The 16,143-nt window shown below is 42.9% G+C and overlaps 1 protein-coding gene across 1 annotated transcript in view; it reads left to right on the top strand.

Annotated features, from left to right (window-relative positions):
• rimbp2a (RIMS binding protein 2a) overlaps nt 1-16,143 on the top strand; it is a 45,088-nt gene that overhangs the window by 14,162 nt on the left and 14,783 nt on the right. Inside the window, exons 9-16 of the mRNA XM_070551974.1 lie at nt 1,383-1,534; nt 4,256-5,023; nt 5,121-5,276; nt 5,506-5,655; nt 6,759-6,852; nt 13,221-13,349; nt 14,319-14,482; nt 14,610-14,778. Coding sequence (XP_070408075.1) covers nt 1,383-1,534; nt 4,256-5,023; nt 5,121-5,276; nt 5,506-5,655; nt 6,759-6,852; nt 13,221-13,349; nt 14,319-14,482; nt 14,610-14,778 — 1,782 coding nt within the window. The remainder of the gene's footprint in view (nt 1-1,382; nt 1,535-4,255; nt 5,024-5,120; nt 5,277-5,505; nt 5,656-6,758; nt 6,853-13,220; nt 13,350-14,318; nt 14,483-14,609; nt 14,779-16,143) is intronic.

Genomic DNA, 16,143 nt, shown 5'->3' with positions numbered 1-16,143 from the left:
ACCTGTAAGAGCAGAAGTGGTTTAGTATGAATTTGAAACAAGAGTTTACAAAGAATGAAAGTTGTGAAATTTTAGGAACCTTATTACTGAACAAGTCCTCAAAGTCCCATTATGGGGGTTTCCCATCACCGGGCCTGGTCCGGTCAGGTCTGGTTATTTTTGAACTGGTGTTTTTCCGGCATGGGTCTGCAATTTCCAGGCGAGCGTTTCAATCGCAGTTTGGGTCATAAGTTGGCAGGCAGGGTTAAACAATCCGACATGCACAATTGTATAGGTTGTGCAAATATTCAGTATTTCTGTGCTGCAATAAATGGTCGACAGAGCTAAAGACAAAACCAAAATGCTTACCACAGGCTCCACATGTGACTCCAGGGTTCAGTCTTTAAGTTCAGAGGCCTGCCTCGGCTAGAAATAGCATACTGCGCATCACAGCGTATCAACCCCCCCCCCCCCCCCCAAAAAAAAAATCCACCCCGGCTGTTTCTGCCCTCAACTTTTCTATATTGGGCTTTAATTTCTTCATCTTGACCCGACACTGTTTCGACGTCCGCTCGATTCCTTCGGCTGCCATCCGCTGAGATTAAAAATGTCCTTACCGATCCATCTAGCTCCTTCTGTGGACTCTCTCGATGACGGTGAGGAACGTATGCAGCTCTGAAAGTGACCAAAACTTTCTGCTACTTGCTAGCATTTTTTCATATTCAAGTACAGCTAATGAAAATACAAACAACAAAACTCTGTTTGTTTTGCTTGTTGCAAGTAGTGATGTATTTCTGTCAGCCAATCAGTGGACTGTGTTGTTGCCCCACCTGAGCCGTACCGTTCTAGAAACTTCTGGACCCACAACAGAAGGGGCCACAAAAGTCCAGTGACTGGCGTGGTCCGTGTAGGTTGTCTGGACCAGTTTTACAATTGTAAATAGTGCTCCGACCCTTCCCATTTCATGCCAAAATGGTTGATGGAAATGCGCTATTAGTCATTATCACACACTGGTGAAATGACATCTCCCCATCTGACCCATTCCCAAGGACAGCAGTGAGATACAGCTGTGGCTGTGCTCGGGAACTATTTGGTTGTTTAACCCACCAATCGAACCTTAGGTGAAATATCAAAAAATAAACAGTTTTGACATTATCTAATCTAGATGTCATGCAAATCATCTGCATGTATCCACTAAAGTAAATATAAGCTAATATAAGAATTGTAAGTACATCAGCTTAAACTTTCTCTCCCTTCTTCCTTATACCTATGCATTTATCTGCATGGTTGGTATTGTTTGTGCGTTAGAGGAATGCTTCAGTCTGTTTTGAGTCCAGTGATTTTAAATAATTAATTATAGGATGGATTTTTATTTCTCCTTACACGTGTTTCTGATCTGTCAGGGCCACCAATGCCTCCCCTGGATGTGCAGGTGCTTTGTGGGCAGGCCCCAGGGGTCCTGCAGGTCCGCTGGAAGCCTCCCATCCTCTCCCCCACAGGCACGTCTAATGGGGCAAATGTCATTGGCTATGCAGTCTGCACTAAAGGACAAAGGGTGAGTAAGAATGTCTTAGTAATACAGACTCAGACCTCAGCCTTTGTGTTCGTTTGCTTTGTTCAAGGACACATTAGAGACTGATGATGTGGAGCTAATCTTAGTTTAAAGGCTCTGCTTTGGGGGGGTGGGGGGTGGAATGTCAATGTTGGTGAACATGAAGTTTTCTGATACAGTATTAAACCCTGCAGGCAATGCAATAGTTGTTTAATCATATTTAATACACCTAATGCACATGAACATATATCAATGTTGGGATGTTTTTAGCCTTTACTTTAACATGGTGTCATTGGAGCACACAGTAGTGCCACCTACTGGTAATTCCTATTTAGTGCAAGAGTCTCAATCTGGAACATGAAAATGTCTTGCAAAGGTCTCTCACACCCTCTGGTGACTGCCAACGTACAGGTCCTTCTAAAAAATGTGCATATTGTGATAAAGTTCATTATTGTCTAATGTACTGATAAACCTTAGACTTTCATATATATTAGATTCATTACACACAACTGAAGTAGTTCAAGCCTTTTATTGTTTCTAATATTGATGACTTTGGCATACAGCTCATGAAAACCAAAAATTCCTATCTCAAAAAATTTGCATATCATGAAAAGGTTCTCTAAATGAGCTATTAACCTAATCATCTGAGTCAACTAATTAACTCTAAACACCTGCAAAAGATTCCTGAGGCTTTTAAAAACTCCCAGCCTGGTTCATTACTCAAAACCGCAATCATGGGTAAGACTGCCGACCTGACTGCTGTCCAGAAGGCCATCAATGACACCCTCAAGCAAGAGGGTAAGACACAGAAAGAAATTTCTGAACGAATAGGCTGTTCCCAGAGTGCTGTATCAAGGCACCTCAGTGGGAAGTCTGTGGGAAAGAAAAGGTGCGGCAGAAAACGCTGCACAACGAGAAGAGGTGACCGGACCCTGAGGAAGATTGTGGAGAAGGACCAATTCCAGACCTTGGGGGACCTGCGGAAGCAGTGGACTGAGTCTGGAGTAGAAACATCCAGAGCCACCGTGTACAGGCGTGTGTAGGAAATGGGCTACAGGTGCCGCATTCCCCAGGCCAAGCCACTTTTGAACCAGAAACAGCGGCAGAAGGGTCTGACCTGGGCTACAGAGAAGCAGCACTGGACTGTTGCTCAGTGGTCCAAAGTACTTTATTCAGCTGAAAGCAAATTTTGCATGTCATTCGTAAATCAAGGTGCCAGAGTCTGGAGGAAGGCTGGGCAGAGGGAAATGCCAAAATGCCTGAAGTCCAGTGTCAAGTACCCACAGTCAGTGATGGTCTGGGGTGCCAAGTCAGCTGCTGGTGTTGGTCCACTGTGTTTTATCAAGGGCAGGGTCAATGCAGCTAGCTGCCAGGAGATTTTGGAGCACTTCATGCTTCCATCTGCTGAAAAGCTTTATGGAGATGAAGATTTCATTTTTCAGCTCGACCTGGCACCTGCTCACAGTGCCAAAACCACTGGTAAATGGTTTACTGACCATGGTATTACTGTGCTCAACTGACCTGCCAACTCTCCTGACATGAACCCCATAGAGAATCTGTAGGATATTGTGAAGAGAAAGTTGAGAGAAGCAAGATCCAACACTCTGGATGAGCTTAAGGCCGCTATCGAAGCACTCTGGGCCTCCATAACACCTCAGCAGTGCCACAGGCTGATTGCCTCCATGCCACGCCGCATTGATGCAGTCATTTCTGCTAAAGGATTCCTGACCAAGTATTGAGTGCATAACTGAACATAATTATTTGAGGGATGACTTTTTTGTATTAAAAACACTTTTCTTTTATTGGTCAGATGAAATATGCTAATTTTTTTAGATAGGAATTTTTGGTTTTCATGAGCTGTATGTCAAAATTATCAATATTTGAAACAATAACAGGCTTGAACTACTTCAGTTGTGTGCAATGGATCTAATACATATGACAGTCTAATGTTTATCAGTACATTACAGACAATAACGAATTTTATCACAATATGCTAATTTTTGACAAGGACCTGTATATAAAAACACCTAATCTGAGAGATTACACCAACTCAACACTAAAACCTAAATTTGCTTCAGAGCTGCCCTCTCCTGGTTGAACCTTGGAGTTGTTTTGTCAGTGGCTTCCTGAAAAGCAGGTCTTTTAAAATATTAAATACACTTTTAACATAAAATTCGGAATTGTAGGTTTATATTTTTTGGAACAAAAAGAAAAAATTTCATTTAAATATTAACAAGCCAAAATATATATTAAAGGCCATTATAGAAGAAGAAACTCCAGCCGATTTATTGCATTTTGCTCTCATTAGAGGTCCTTAGCTGGGAATGGAGTGAAACAGTTCTTGTTTTTATGGTATGAAGTCCAGTAAGTGAGTGTAAACATCTACTTCTGATGTGAAGATGTATATGGGCCCACATTAACTGTGTGCAACACATTACCACCAGGGATTTTACTGTTTTTGAGGAGACGTTGATTAATGACTTCTGTTGGGTTTCCTCCCACAGCCAAACAACAGAACCTTCAGGGTGGCATGTTGATCTGATATTTTAGAGTTGAGTTAAAATAAAATACTGATTGTGCAAAAAAAAAAAAAAGTAAATAAAAATAAAAAGGTGCAAATTCAGGAGTTTATTTTCTATCGGAAAACAAAGTTTTTGTTGCGTTTAATAACATGCTACTGCAAGTTTTGTTCACAACAACATGATTTTCTTCTCTTTACTCCAGATAGCTGAGGTGTTATTCCCAATGGCAGACTATGTTACTGTTGATCTGACAAGGATTCAATGCCTGGAGGCCAGAGAGGTCATTGTTAAGACACTGTCAGTCCAGGGAGAATCCCAGGATTCTCAAGTCGCCATCATTCCAAACAACCTACTTGTGCCTCTAGCTCCGATCCCCCTGCCAGCCCCAATACACCCTCACCCAGGCCCCCCTCCACACCCCCACCCTCAACCTCACCTTCAGTCTCCTCTCATCCCTCACCCCACACCTCAACTCCCTGTCCCCCCTCACGGACAGCCCATCCCACCCCATCCTCAGCACCCACAACCCCATCCAAGACTCCCAAACCCAGGTGGACCCCCTCATCCACAGCCCATGCATCTCCAGCCTCATCCACCACACCAGGGTCCCAGGCCCCAGCACCAACTGCCTCTGCTGCCCCACCCCCACCCTATACCTCTGAGACCAGTAAGTGCCAGAGACATGGATGCCAAAGAGCACATAGCTCACCACAGAGGAGCTATCCCACTTGGACAGCCTGGTTGGGACCCAAATCTGTCTCTTTCACAGCCACTTGTGCCCATGCCAGGCCACACTCTGGAGCCTCCACTCCAAGCCAATCTGCGCTCCCCTTCTCCCCAGAGGATTCTTCCCCAACCCCAGGGCACCCTCATTCCAGACACAGTGGCCAAAGCCATCGCCCGAGAAGCAGCTCAGAGGGTCGCCGCAGAAAGTGGCAAGGTCTGGAAATGGAGCCAAACACATACAAAAGTAACTTTGTGTAGCAATTTCTAATAAAGAAATATAAAAAGAACTAAAAGTTATTATTCTGTCACGCATTTTCTTCCCTTTTTGTTTGTGATTTCAGGGAGACAAGAGGCAGGGAAGATATGGAGAGCAGGGTCCTATTTTTCACCAGCATCCCTCTGACGAGGAAGAGGAAGAAGAGGAAGGATTTGCACGCGGTTGTCGAAGAGGACCGTCGGTCGATGAGTTTCTGAGAGGCTCCGAGCTGGGAAGGCCGGTAAGATCAGATCGAAACCTGTTGAGTCTTTGGCCTTCTTGTGAACACCAGTGTGTTTTACCTGTGTCAGGGTGTGTGTGTGTGTGTGTGTGTGTGTGTGTGTGCATGTCTATCTGAGTGGCTGCATGTACTCACTCCTTCACCCGTTTGTCCATCCACGTGTGCTTTGGTATGTTTGTGGACTTAAACAACTGCGTCTGTGTGTTTGTGTCTCTGTGACGACCAAAAGCCTCACTATAGTCACAATGAAGATTATCACAGCGAGAGCAGCCGGGGCTCTGACCTGTCTGACATCATGGAAGAGGATGAGGAGGAGCTGTACTCTGAGATGCAGCTGGAAGAGGGGGGACGGCGACGCAACTCGCACAACACACCCAAGGTGCAGTCCTTTGCACTTTCTCTAAAACCCCAAAACCAGCCACCCATGTCTGATATTATGGTTTGTAGTGGACTGCAAAAGCAGAAATACTTTAAATGTGACTTAAGTTGCATTTATTTTGTTCTGTTGGAAAACCGCACAGTTTTCAGCTTACTGGAGCGATGTGGGTCCGATTTCCATGTAGAAATCATGTGAAGATGGCTGTAATTTCTCTTAAGAATTTGATTTGTCCGTAGCCATCAATATAAGATGCTAATAACTCAGCTTTTGTGTTGTGGCTGCAAATGGATACCTTGGTGCATGAAAGGATGTATTATTTGGTTACCGTGTTCTTGCAAATACCACAAAAATATGTGCATGGCAAGAAAAGGATCCCAGAGATGAAAGCTGGTGGATTTAAATGCTCTAACCCCCCCCCCCCCCCCCCCCCCCCGTCACTGCAGAGAGAGCAGTAGAGAGAGTTTTATGATGCTTTTTAAACACCAAGCAGTTGGTGCTTTGACACACTCTTGTCTCAGCGCTTCAAGGGCCAACCTTAAGAAAACTCATCCACTGCAGTTTTGAATAATTCATGCAAGCGTTTCAGCTTGCCCTTGCAGCTCTTTAGTGTGATCATGATCACAGAAATTACACAAAGACGCCAAATCTTGTTCTAGTTTTATTTTCAGCGATAAACTTAAACGTAAATATGTGATAGGAAAACCTAAAGGAGGGAGATCCTCAAAGGTTGTGAGTCCACCCGGGATAAAAAGGTTTGTACAATTGCGACAGGCACACAGTGGCTTGTAGACCTAAATCACTAGTACGATTTAATATTTTATATGTCTGAGAAAATTAGAACTCTGGACCATTCTATGAGTACTAACTTCATTTTAAAATTGTAATAGTCCCCATTGGCTTGTGCGTGTTTGAATGTGAGTCTATGTGTCTATGTTTCAGTGCCTGCCTGTGAGTTCTGCATGATTTGTTGATGTAAAGTTTGTGCAATCATGTGGAAATATTTTTATTCTTTAAGAACATGAACGTATTTCTATATTTTTGTGAGAATAGAAATCAGGAATACCCAATGTTTGTGAATGTTCGTTTTTGTATGTGTGTTTCAGACAAATAGTCCCGCTGTAGGTCACCATGATCGAGATGGTGGGAGACGGGTTCATTCCCATCCCAAGAGACGTCCCCTGATGGTCCCCTCTATTGGTCAGTACATGCACATAGTTTTATATATATATATATATATATATATATATATATATATATATATATATATATATATATATATATATGTATATACTTGTTTGGTGATTGTTTTAATGTTTTTGTGGTATAGTATTTGTGTTTGATACTTCAAAACCTTCTTGAGCTTTTTTTGTGTCTCTAGAACACCTTTCTGTCCATAAGCGATGGTCATAACTTTCGGTATGCAGATTATGACTTAGCAGTGCAGTGATAAAGAGATTTTCTACGACCATATTTGCTCTTACACAGTGCTGTGAAAAAATATTTGCCCCTAACAGATTTCCCCTGATTCTGTTGTTGCTGTCTAAATATTTGAGACAAAATATCAGACAAAGATACCCCGAGTGAACACAAAACACAGCATTCAGATGATGATTTCATTAATTAAGGAGAAAAAGGGTAACCAAACCAACCTGGTACTATGTGAAAAACTAATTGTCTTTTTGTTTAATCATGCATTAATTGTAATTAACCCCATTATTTTCAAAGCTGATTTCAGTTACATCAGTTTCCGGTCTGATTGCTACCAGAGCTGTAGAATTAAGATGTCAATGTAAAATAATTTTAGTCTGCTATAAAAAAAATCAATTCACTATGCCCTGTTCTGAAGATATTCAACAACAAAACAGTCTAGAAGAACATCTAAAACGCTATAGAGGTCACAATTCAACATAAGAATGAGTTGTAGCAAAAAATGGCATCCATGGGTTACTAAAACACCCACTGACACAAAGGAACATAAAGGTCTGTTTCACATTTCACAGAAAAGTACTGATAAAAGTACTGATAATCTCCAACATATTTAGTTGACTGAAGAGCGAAAAGTACATATTTTCAAGGTGCTGAGGAAGGTGTTCCATTACATTTGATGCAAACCTAACACAGCCTGTCAGAACCAGATCGGTTCCTGCAGTGAACCCTACTCCCTGGTTTAATGACAGCCTTCGCAGCCTGAAGCACCAATGCAGAAAAAGTGAGCGCTTGTGGAAGAAAACCCATCTCCGCGTCCATCTGCTGCACCTAAAGGATCTTCTGACATCCTTTAACTCTGCAGTCAGAGATGCTAGGGTTTCCTATTTTCCCAACCTGGTGTCCCAGAGCAAAGGGAACCCCAAGGTGCTGTTCAACACCATCAGCAGCATCGTCTCTCCTGCCTCTCCTACAGCCTCCATCCACTCTGTTGCAGACTGTGAGAACTTTCTGTCTTTCTTTGTGGACAAAGTCAATGAGGTCAGAGCTAGCATCTCTCCTTCAGCCTTATCGCTGCCTCTCCCGACTCCAACCAGGCCAATTAGACAGCTTTGCTCCGGTTTCTTTGCCTGAGTTAACCAAAGTAGTTAACTCTATGAAGACCTCTGCATGCCCCCTCGACATCTTACCCTCATCTTTGTTTAAAAGTGCTTTTCAGTCCATCTGTCCCAGTGTGCTCTCTATAATTAATGCTTCACTGGTTTCTGGTCAGGTCCCTGCTTACTTTAAGAACGCTGTAATCCACCCACTTCTTAAAAAACAGAGTCTCGACCCCTCTCTCCATAGCAGCTTCAGACCCATCTCTAAACTTCCGTTCATCCCCAAGATCTTGGAAAAGGTTGTGGCTAAACAACTCACAGCTGCTCTTGATGAACATAACATCTATGCTAGCTTCCAGTCAGGTTTTCGTAGAGCTCATGCTGCTGAAACAGCTCTTCTTAGGGTCTCTAATGACCTTCTGACTCACAGTGATGCAGGGGACTGTTCTGTTCTGGTCCTGCTGGACCTGACTGCAGCCTTTGACACTGTTGACCATCACCTGCTACTGGAGAGGCTGAGAGACTGGGTCGGCCTATCAGGATCTGCTCTGGAGTGGTTCTCCTCTTATCTTTCTGAGCGTTCCTTTTCTGTGGCCGTCTCCAAGTTTAGGTCCTCCACCACCTCTCTTACCCATGGTGTCCCACAAGGTTCTGTGCTGGGGCCTCTGCTCTTCCTCCTCTATCTGCTTCCTCTTCAGCACATCCTGAGCTCCTTCAAAGGAATCTCCTACCATCCTTACGCAGATGACATCCAACTGTACATCTCATTTAAGCCCCATGAGATGTCTAAGCTGCAGCTGTTACACACCTGCTTAGACTCTATCAAAACCTGGATGGCTGGGAGCTTTCTACAGCTGAACAAAGATAAGACTGAGATCCTCATCTGTGCCCCAGACAAGCTGGTTCCCAAAGTCAGAGACTCTCTTGGTCAGCTTGCTTCTCACACCAAACCTTCTGTCAGGAATCTTGGCGTGACCTTTGACCCAGCTCTCACCCTGGATTCTCATGTCAGTTCTCTTGTTCGCTCTTCCTTCTTCCATCTCAGGAACATTGCTAAGCTGAGTCCCATTCTGTCCCGCTCTGAACTTGAGACTGTTATCCACACCTTCATCTTCTCACGCTTAGACTACAACTTTCTATTCACGTGTCTGAGCCAGTGTTGGGAAAATTACTTTTAAAAAGTAATAAGTTATAGTTACTAATTACTTTGTCACAAAAGTAACTCAGTTACTAATTGAGTTACGAGATTATAAAAGTAACTAATTACCAAGAAAAATAAATACTTAGTTACTTTTTTCATTAAAGAATGCAAAAAAATGAGTTAATTGAACTTACTTAATTTACTATAAATTACTACAATAGTGAAATATAAATACTGTGGCGTTAGGAAGTATAATGGTCTGCCCTTAACAGTTGCCCCTTCACACAGTACCATCACCAAGGTCGGACGCTTGGTTCAGTATGTTTACATTCCAGGAGAAGAGACAGAAGAACAGAAGAAGAACGCTTTTCATTGAGTAATCAAAGTACTTTATTTGTGATAAGCTAATCAAAGCATTTGTTGATCATTAATAATCAAGTGAATGATCTGTGAAATAAAGATGTCATGAGTTATGTGTTTAAATGAATAAACAGGGCTGCCCCAGACACACTGATATGCATTACCATGGAAACGCATGACACATTGTTTTCAACCAATCAGAACTTTCGTCTGTGGTAGGGCAGAATCTGGTTTGTTTATGAAAGTAGTCCAATCCGGTTTACTAAGATTCTTAAACAACTGGGAGATATAAAAAGAAGGCAACGCCATTTTAAGTCAGTTCCACGTCAGTCCCACGTTAAGCAGTTACATGTAAACTCAGCTCCAGGACATCCGAGTTCCTAAGGATTTCCATCATCATCATTAAGAGGAATACAGGCTGGCCATCTGTATTTCCTGTTTTAAGCTGAGAACTGTTCAAGCTGGAGATTTTCCGTCGTTTATACCAACGAGACGACGGTCCTTCAAAATAAGAGTGAACTTGTTGACGCCTGCCGATGCTACCTGAGTCGACCCTTCAGACGGGCGTTGTGTGCTGTGACCGCTGTTTCAACCAGCTCCAGTATCGCTGAAGGTCCGAGACCTGGCAATTCCTGATCTACACGGGAGGCTCTTCCTGGGTACGTAAATACGGCAAATGGCGGCTCATGTCATCAGCTTCTGAAGCCTCATGGTAGCCTAGTCAAAACAACCAGATTCGCTACTCAGCCTAGAGATTCTGAACAAAACACACACACACACACACCAACACTAAACATCTACATCCATTTGCATCCATCATTGAGATAGTCCTGGTAGATTGTAAGAATTTATAATTATAGAAATTAAAGATTCTTAAACGATCCCAACTCTCTCTCTTTCTTGTCTCTCAGTCAATACAAAGTGTTTAAGTAAACACCCTGATGATAAAAATAAACCTCTTCTGATTGATTACTTAGATTGTATAAATATACAAAATCAGGTATATAAATATACAAACTTCTAATCACAACATTATGGCGAGCTTAGCCTGATATCTGCACAGTTTATTACACTTTGTGCCGATTTTGAGACATATTTGGGATTTTTGTTCAGTGTGAGTTCAGAGACCCTAACCCCCCAAGGGTATAGAGCTGGTCTAGTGTTCCACGGCCAGGACAAAGACCACATTACTCCTCCCGAATCCGAGGTTTGACAATCCGTCACACCCTTCTCTCCAGAACTCCTTAAGAGACATTACCAGGGAGGCTCAGGAGTGCAGTTCAGCTGTAGTTGGAACACACCATGCGGTCCCCCTTTTTAAATAGGGAAACCACCACCCTGGTCTGCTAATCCAGTGGTACCAGCCCCCAATGTCCATGCTATACTGCAGAGCTGCGTCAGCCAACACAACCCCACCACATCCAGAGGCTGAGGGAACTCTAGGCGGATCTCATCCATCCCCAGGGCCTTGCCATCGAGAAGATTTTTGACCACCTCAGGGACCTCAGCTCCAGAGATTGGAGGGCCCAACCCAAAGTTCCCAGACTCTGCTTCCTCACTGGAAGATGTGCCAGTGGGATTGAGGAGGTCTTTGATGTGATCTGCCCACCGATCCACAACGTCCCAAGTAGAGGTCAGCAGCACACCGTCCCCACTACAAACAGTGTTGGTAGCGCACTGCTTTCCCCTCCTGAGATACCGGACGGTGGATCATAATCTCCTCGAAGCCTTTTGGAAGTCTCGCTCCAAGGTCTCATGAACTCCTCCCATGCCCGGCTTTTTTCCTCGGCGACCACTCGAGCAGCTTCCCACTTGGCCTCTCTCTGGAGTCCCACAGGCCAACAAGACCCGATAGGACTCCTTCTTCAGCTTGACTGCATCCCCAACCGTCGGTGACCACCAGCAGGTTCAGGGGTTGCCACCACAACAGGCTGCAGCTCTGGTTGACTGCCTTGACAATGGAAGCACGGATCATTGCCTACTCCGACTCAATGTCCCCTGCCTCCCTTAGAATATTTTGGAAGTTATGCCAGAAGTGGGAATTGAAATTTCTCCTGACAGGAGACTCCGCCAGACATTTATTTATGAAAAGGATGTATTTTCACGTTCTTCAACAGCGGACTGCCTCATTGACCGACATCTGTTGCAGCGAGTACGTCAACTTGTTCATTGTCTAGTAGTATGCGGAGACCGTTTGAAAGACAACGTAGAACTCCCCCCAAAACTGAGAGCCATCAATGAAGCATTCTCAGACTAATCATCATCATCATCACATCATCATCGTCATCATTTATTTATAATTTAAAAACACAGCGTTTCAGCTGTCCAAAGTGCTGTACAGGAGGGCCAAAGACCATAAAAAACAGTGGTGGGTCACTCTACAAAATAGATAAGAGAGGTGAAAAAGTATAACAAGAAGTAAAAAGGGCCCAATCTAATAGAAATATATTTATTTAGTCTGGCTTGCCAGGCTAATGATCTGGGGCTGCTTTGCTGATTCAGGACCTGGACTGCTGTAGTTAATGCTGCGTTTCTCAATTCCGGTCCTCAGGACCCTGTGCTCTGCATGTTTTTCATGTTGCCCTTTAAACACCAGTGTTTCCTTGCTGCCACACACCTGGCTTAAATGAATGAGTGATTACCAAGCATCTGCAGCACTTGATGTCTTCCTGAAGAATGCAATGCAAATGTGTAAATTAGATGTGCTGAAGCAAAGATGTGGAAAACATGCAGGACAAGGGGTCCTGAGGACAGAAATTGGGAAACACTGAGTTAATGGAACCATGAATTCATGCTCTTTAGCAAAAAATCTTGAAGATGAATGTCTGACCTTTGACCTTAGTTCATGTTGAAAAACCCCTTCAGTTTGTTGGTTTTGGTCTGTGGTCTGGTCTGGGGCTTGCTGCAGCTTGTTTGGAACTGATCAGGCCCCAACTTTCCTTACTCTTTCTCCAGGAGAGAGGCGCTTGGGACTTTTTCAACTATTTGAACTGTGGCAACTAACTTTAACTTTAACGCAGCAATATTTCAGTAAAAACTATGAGGCAGGGATTCTGTTTTATCTTGGTTTAAAGCAGAGAAAAGGCACAGAGTAAAAAAACAGGAATTCCCGACTCTCTGGAGGTCCCAACAAAAGTCCCTTCACATGGCTGACATCATCTAACCTACTCCTTTGTGGGCCTTTCACCTCCTGCTGTCATGGCAAACTCTGTTTGGATTAGAAACCAAGAGCAACGTGTGCAACATGACTGCATCATGCTGAAACCATGTGAGCAGATAGTGACTTCTGTGGTCTCTGCACCTATATAAGTGCAATTCGGATGTCTTGAGAACTGCATTTTGCATTTACTGAGATTATATTTGTTCTGACATTTGTTAGTCGATCTGAAACATTTACAGCAGCAAAACAAAAACAGAAGAAACCTGAAAGGAGGCAAATACTTTTTCACAGGCTAACACATAGCTGCAGAAGCAAATCTCCAGGTTTCATTTTAAAAGAAGTTGTTTGTTGTGTCACCTTCTAACTGGTGTTTCCCTAGAAGTAACCTCTGAGAATAACAGTGAGGAAAACCTCTCCTCCATCACCGAGGAAGTTAACAATGCCAGAGTAGCTCGACACAGGACGTGGTCATCCCGCAGGCACATGGGCGGCACCAGGTCTCCCCATGGTATGTGCGTGCTGAGCTGTTTTTATCACCCCAGCATGGCAGCAGAGAAGGCCCCCGGCACCTGGCAAATGGCAAGATGTAGCTGTGGACACGTGCAATTGCTTGTTTGTTTTATTCGGGATAAGAATTATGGTTGCAATGATGCTTACAGTTGAAGCGCATGACTGCACTGTAGTGGAATGGTGGACACGCGGGCAGGACCTGGGGTTTGCAAAAGGGAGTTCCCACACCCGAGATTAGAAATGATTGACTGCTGAGGGAACGTCATGCACACATTTCCTTTTGAAATGCAACCACATCCACTACAAATACCTTCACTCATAAGAGATGCAGTTAAAAGTAATGATGCCTTAATTCATAGGTTTACTCTGAGCAACACATCTTTAGGGTTGTATTTCTACGTATTGTCACCACTGCTTTTCCTATTACTAAAACTATCAGTGCGTGACTATTATATCATTTAAAAAAATTTTTTAATCCAGTGCGCATGTCAGAGTCTTGTCTTCTGTTGTCCTGCTCATGACTAGTTTTTTTCTTTAATCCCAGTATGTTGCACCATGTTCCTCACCTGTTTCTCAGAACATTTGAACCTAAAAAGAAGGGAAACTGATTAGAAGTACATGCAGCTTTTATGTATGATTGCATGTGTGTGTGTGTGAGTGTGAGTGTGTGTGTGTGTTTGTGTGCACCATTTCTGATCACATTTCATGCATGTGTGTCATGAATAAGATTTTTGGATTTTGTTTTGACTGAGGCAAATAAATGACAAACATTATATCCCAAATAAACTCAGTTTGTCTATCACACCTCAGAAATCTGATCCAAAGTGGTGAAAAATCACAAAAAAGTATCCTTGCATCATTGCTTCAAAAAAGGCATTTGAAAACATGCCTGCCACTCATTTTAGGTCAGAATTCACATTATTGTAAGCTGCAATGTGGTGAGAAAGTTGTCTTTTGTGTGATTTAGATGGCTACAGGAATCGCCGCTCTCCTACATACTACGATGAGTCAGAACCAGAGGATCCCTTTCGGATCTTCGTGGCCCTCTTTGACTATGATCCTCTGTCAATGTCACCTAACCCAGATGCAGCTGATGAGGAGCTTCCGTTCAAAGAGGGGCAGATCATTAAGGTGGGACAGTGACTTTTAGACCCTTTTAAAAGGGGAATCCATTTTATAAAACCGTTTTTACTCAAAGTGACCTAAATTCCAACACGAGGAGCTCTAAATGTTTCTCTTTGACTCTTGTATTTGCCAGATTTATGGTGATAAGGACACAGATGGGTTTTACAGAGGTGAAGTAAAAGGCAGGTTGGGGCTCATCCCCTGTAACATGGTGTCAGAGATACGAGCAGACGACGAGGAAACCATGGACCACCTCATCAAACAGGGGTTTCTGCCTCTCAGCACTCCGGTGGATAAAATAGGTGCAGCGCTCACCCTGGGTTCAACTACAAATCTGTGTGTTTAAAGTGACAAATGTGTATTTTTCCTGGCGGTAGGGAGCAGTTCATACCTACATCATAGAAAGCAAGCAGTATTTTTGTCTTTGAGTAAGCCCTTACAAAAAGAAGGCCATTAGGGTCACAAATCCCCGGGAGCGCAATTTTCGAACGAGTACTACGTCAGATCATTCAACCTCCAGCAAAAAGACAAGCACATCAGACTCCTTTTCATCACTGGCAACGAGTGAAGAGGTAAATGTGTAAAACAACATTTATGAATGCTGAAGGTTTTTAACCATTTGTTCCAAATCACTAAATGTATTTTGTCCTTACGGGCTCCCGTAGAAGGAAACATTGTGTCTAACATGGCGTCACCCAGAGTCTTAGACCCGCTCCCATTTTAGACCCAATTTTTATGGTTATATGTTAAGAAGCCGCCAACATTTTTCAACAACTAGAAATCCTTTAGTTTATTTTGAACAACATTTTGAAGGATGTTTCCAGAAATTAACGGTAAAAACTACACATTGTCTCTTTAAAACAGCATTTACACAAAATAATGATGGCTCTAAGTCAGTAATATGAAAAACATTTACAGTGGGGTGTGAAAGTTTGGGCAGCATTGGTAATCTACATGATTTTCCTCTATAAATTGTTGGTTGTTACAATAAAAAAATCCAGGTAAATATATCATATAGGAGACACACACAGTGATGTTTGAGAAGTGAAACAAAGTTCATAGGATTTACAGAAAGTGTGCAATAATTGTTTCAACAAAATTGGGCAGGTGCATAAATGAGGGCACTACAATAAAGAAACAAACTCAATATTTAGTAGATCCTCCTTTTGCAGAAATAACTGCCTCTAAATGCTTCCTGTAGCTTCCAACAAGAGTCTGGATTCTGGCTGAAGGTACAAACCGGATTCTAAAAAAGTTGGGACACTATACAAATCATGAATAAAAACTGAATGCAATGATGTAGAGGTGCCAACTTCTAATATTTTATTCAGAATAAAACAAATCATGGAACAAAAGTTTAAACTGAGAAAATGTGTAATTTCAAGGGACAAATCTGTTGATTCAAACTTTCATGGTGTCAACAAATCCCCCAAAATTTGGGACAAGGCCATTTTCACCACTGTGTGGCATCTCCCCTTCTTCTTACAACACTCAACAGACTTCTGGGGACTGAGGAGACCAGTTCTTCAAGTTTAGAAATATGAATTCTCTCCCATTCTTGTCTAATACAGGCCTCTAACTGTTCAATCCTCTTGGGCCTTCTTTGTCGCTCCTTCCTCTTTATGATGCGCCAAATGTTCTCTATAGGTGAAAGATCTGGACTGCAG

This window comes from Nothobranchius furzeri, chromosome 6, assembly GCF_043380555.1.
Source record: "Nothobranchius furzeri strain GRZ-AD chromosome 6, NfurGRZ-RIMD1, whole genome shotgun sequence".
In the NCBI taxonomy this organism is placed as follows: Eukaryota; Metazoa; Chordata; class Actinopteri; order Cyprinodontiformes; family Nothobranchiidae; genus Nothobranchius; species Nothobranchius furzeri.
The sequence above is the reverse complement of the archived record's forward strand: the minus strand, read 5'-3'. Positions and strand labels throughout refer to the sequence as shown.